Genomic DNA, 4,058 nt, shown 5'->3' with positions numbered 1-4,058 from the left:
AGGAGTAACTTTGACAGTGTAAATGTGCTTTTCCATGTTCTGTTACTTTTGTTTTGTTTTTGAGACAAGCGTCTCATTCTGTTGCCCAGGCTAGAGTGCAGGCATCTGCCTATCTCACAGTAACCTCAAATTTCTGAGTTGCAGTGATCCTCCTGCTTCAGCCTCCCTATTAACTGGGACTGCAGGCATCTGCCTATCTTACAGCAACCTCAAATTTCTGGGTAGAAGTGATCTTCCTGCCTCAGCCTCCCTATTAACTGGGACTGCAGGCATCTGCCGCAATGCCTAGGAAATTTTTCTGTTTTCAGTAGAGACAGGGTCTTGCTTTGTTACTGAGCCCAAGGGATCCTCCCACTTTGGCCTCCCAGCATGCTAGGATTACAGGCATGAGTCACCAAGCCAGGGTTTAATCAGGACCAGGTACAATAGAGGGCACAAGGAGGGAGCTGTGAGTCCAGGTCACCACTGCACAACTTTCTTCTCTGAAACGAACTGTCCATGAGGCCCCTCAGCATCTGGGGGCAAAATGGCCAAGTACACAGGGGTCTCTGCTCCCTCTTCTGGACTTTTGGGGGCCCTGGGACCACCCATGTCAGTTCTAACCCAACCCGGGGTACAGGCATTTAGGAGGATTCTGTCTCCTTTCCGCAGCTCACTGAGCTTCCTAGCAAGGATTCTGGACAAGACTATAACGCCTATCTTTGTCACTCCGTATGCAATACTGAACCTGATAATGATGTCCCCCAAGTCTGTATCATACATAGCGTCTGGCCAGCCCTCTTTCTGGTGCACATCCTTCTTGGTGTCTTCCACAAACTTGGTCATGAGCCCCACCAGCTCCTCCTCTGTGATGGTCTCGCTGTGTAATCTCTGCTGTAGTTCTGGGCTGCACCTTTGAAGAACTCTGAGGCTCTCCATGCTAGACACATTCACCACTCTGCCTGAAATACACCACAAATCATTATGTACAAAAGAAACACAAAATGGGCCATTGCAAAGGTGTTGGGATTTGGGGCTGTTAAATTTCATTTGAGAGACAACTAGCAGGAGGCCTTTTCAGAGGACTACACGGAGAGAGTGTGGCAGGTGCATGATAAACTCCATTCCTGCCTTCAAATGTTGATGAGTAGAACAGTGAGTTGACACTTAAAAGGGCTGCCCTTTTGAGGTCCTAATAAACCAGGGTCTTAGAATTGAAAGGACATTACAGGAGGACAGGACAATGGTTAGGGCTAGAGAGTCCATGGTCATCGTCAACTCTAGGCCACCAGTGTAATGTTTCTAAAAGTGACTGCATCAGTTCACAACTACAAAGATGTGGAACCAACCTCAGTGGCCACCAGCCATGACCAGATAAAGAAAATATTGTGTATACACAGAATACAATACTACCAGGCGCCGAGAAGAATGAGATATTGTCTTTTGCAGTAACCTGGTGGGACAGGATTGGAGGCTGTTAGTCTAAGGAGGTAACCCAGGAACCAAACACTACACACCACATGTCCTCACTTAGAAAGGGAGAGAAGCACTGGGTGTGCCCAGTGACATGGAGTGACTGAATGGACACTGGAGACTCACAACAGTGGTGTGAGATGAAAACCTCCTGGGTGCGTTGTACACTACTCAGGTTAACAATATATTATAAGTCTAGATAGACTCCTACTTTATGAAATTCAGACAAGTACCAAAACCCCTTGTACCCCTTTAGTCTTTTATTTTCTTTTGGAGTGGCTGCTTGTATTAATCACTGAGCATTTAATAGGTGGGTTCATCTTCTGTGCCATTAGTTGGGGTAAGCACTGAGGCAGTTTACAACCAAAGACACATGATAGTCATGCCCAGAACACTGAGCAGGTAGCTGGGGACTTAGAATGAGGCTGGAGTTGGCAGGTGGCAGATCATACACATCCCTATACACCAGGCCGGGGGCTTGGACTTTGCTCCTAAGTATTTTGGGAGGGGATTGACCAAGCACACAGGATGCTGGGAAAGGAAGAGACCCAGACAGGAGGCCCCTTAGGGGGGTCTGAGGGTGTCCAGGAGGGCAGCTGGGGGCTGCTGGGGAGCTGGTGTTAGGTAGGCTCAGGATAAACTCCATGGGCACAACTCCTGGGACCTGGTAAGTGAAGATCAGGGGGCAGGACACGGTGACCTACAGGACCCTGGAGGGTGGATGGTGCTGTAAGTGGCTGATGGTTCAGGGAGAAATGTGAGCACCCTCTGGACATATCTCTTTATACATGAAGGGGCGTCTCTGGGAGTGTTCTAGGCAGGTGGCCCATCTTGGAAGCTGAACTGGTGGTAGTGGAGGCTCCACCAGCCCGAATAAGATGACTGTGAGAGAGCAGAGAAGGGGCAGGATGAGATCCTACTGACGGGCCGCGTGTGAGGGCCACGGAGCCAAGAAAGAGCCTGTGAGAGGACACATTTGGGCTGAGACCTGAGATAAGAAGGAGCCAAGTGAGGCAGGACGAGAGGGACAGAGAGCACCAAAGGCCCCTACAGAAGTGACCACCAAGTCCTGCCGGAAAACTGCACTGGGCAGGGTGGGGACACAGTGAGCAGCCGGGTGCACCTGCAGGGTGGGGAGAAGCAGGGCCTGCAGGGAGAGCCAGGCAGGCAGGGGCAGCATCCCGGTGCAGAGACGGGGTGTGCTGCTCCCATCACACTCACCTTGGGGTCTCACTAGAGGCAGTAACTCTGTGCAGACGTCGCGGGTGCCGAAAAAGTTCGTCTTCATGGTCATGTGCGCTTGAACATGGAAGGGCGTGGGGTCACTAGCTTTTAGGGGAGAAGGAGAGCAGAGGTAAATTAGCCTTGGGGCTAAATTCCATAGGATGAGAGCAATACACCCCGCAAAAAATAAAGCGTGTCAGGATTCTGGTGAATTGGGCCCTGGAGTGTGGGTGGCCCCGTCGCAGTATATGGCCCAGGCCAATCCCCTGGTTTGAGAACGTTCCTCTCGGTACTTCTGACAGGTGGTTCCACTGGTGAGGGTGGGTGAAACGTGAGGGCTGCATCTCCCGTGTCTATTTTTATTTTCTTTGTTAATGTTTTATCTGTCAGTCTAAAGTTCTTCCATACTGTCTAATTTCAGAAACCCTGGACAAGAAACCCAGGGTATCGAAAGTTTCTGAAACTCTAATTTCAGAAATTTTGGATACCCTGAACAAGATCCCCAGGTTTCTGAGCCAGGGCACCACCAAGTTCCCGTCCTCCGAAGGACCCTTCCCCTCCTGAGAACTCTGCCTCTCCTGGCAGCTCCTGCCCTCCCTGTGCCCCCGGGAGCCTGTCAGGAACCTCCAGGGCCGGGTCCCCACAGCGCTTCTCTGAGGGGCGCACCCTCCTGGCAGAGGGTCTACCCCGGGTCACCTCCCCTCTGACCACAGCATTGACTTACGCTGAAAAACTATACCCGCGTTGTTGACCAGCACGTCCAGGCCCCCGTACTCCCTGCGCAGGAAGTCGCGCAGGGCGCGGATGCTCTGCGGGTCGTCGATGTCCAGCTGGTGGAAGCGCGGGCTCAGGCCCTCGGCCTGCAGCTGCTGCACGGCCGCCTGGCCCCGCGCCGGGTCCCGCGCCGTGAGCACCACGTCCCCCGAGAAGTGGCGGCACAGGTCCCGCACGATGGCCAAGCCGATGCCCTTGTTGGCCCCGGTCACCAGCGCCACGCGGCTGCCGGACGACATGGCAGAGCGGAGCGCGCAGGTCACCTGCGTGGAGAACCCGCGGAGCCTCTGACCACCCGGAGCAGGACTAGAGGCAGAGCAGCCTGGCAGAGGAACTTGTGGGATCCAAGGTACCGAGTGCCAGGAAACAGGGTCGAAGCCTCGGTCCCTCCCCTGGGAGGAGGGGCCATCTGTTCCCGCAGGTTTCTTAACGCCCAGCTCCGGGGTTCGCCCTCGGCCGGAGCTGAGCTGTCTTGGATCCAGGGTCTGGGCCCAGGGAGCGCTGCTCTCCCAGAACCTACCCAGGTGAAGGGTCAGTGGAGGGCTCCAGATTCACGGCATAGGGACGGGGGAAATGGAGCTACAAGCCTACAGGGAGGAAGCCGAGCG

At 53.9% G+C, this 4,058-nt stretch overlaps 1 protein-coding gene across 1 annotated transcript; it reads right to left on the bottom strand.

Annotated features, from left to right (window-relative positions):
• Positions 1-387: 387 nt before the first annotated feature.
• On the bottom strand, positions 388-3,751 carry LOC100957684 (carbonyl reductase [NADPH] 1-like). The gene is made up of 3 exons (XM_003800668.3): positions 3,401-3,751; positions 2,674-2,781; positions 388-941 (listed from the first exon to the last, which is right to left on the bottom strand). The coding sequence occupies exons 1-3, from the start codon at positions 3,687-3,689 to the stop codon at positions 460-462; spliced, it is 879 nt and encodes a 292-aa protein (XP_003800716.1). The 5' UTR covers positions 3,690-3,751; the 3' UTR covers positions 388-459.
• Between the last annotated feature and the right edge of the window lie 307 nt (positions 3,752-4,058).

Source organism: Otolemur garnettii, unplaced genomic scaffold (genome assembly GCF_000181295.1).
Source record: "Otolemur garnettii isolate 467f Iridium unplaced genomic scaffold, OtoGar3 scaffold00180, whole genome shotgun sequence".
NCBI lineage: Eukaryota > Metazoa > Chordata > Mammalia > Primates > Galagidae > Otolemur > Otolemur garnettii.
Note: the sequence above shows the minus strand (reverse complement) of the source record. Positions and strands in the feature narration are given on the sequence as shown.

Coding starts and splice junctions, on each gene's coding strand:
- LOC100957684 (XM_003800668.3), bottom strand. CDS start 3,689: ATGTCGTCCGGCAGCCGCGTGGCGCTGGTGACCGGGGCCAACAAGGGC. Junction 2,782..3,400: donor CGCGGGTATAGTTTTTCAGC/GTAAGTCAATGC, acceptor CTCCCCTAAAAG/CTAGTGACCCCACGCCCTTC. Junction 942..2,673: donor GCCTCTAGTGAGACCCCAAG/GTGAGTGTGATG, acceptor GGTGTATTTCAG/GCAGAGTGGTGAATGTGTCT.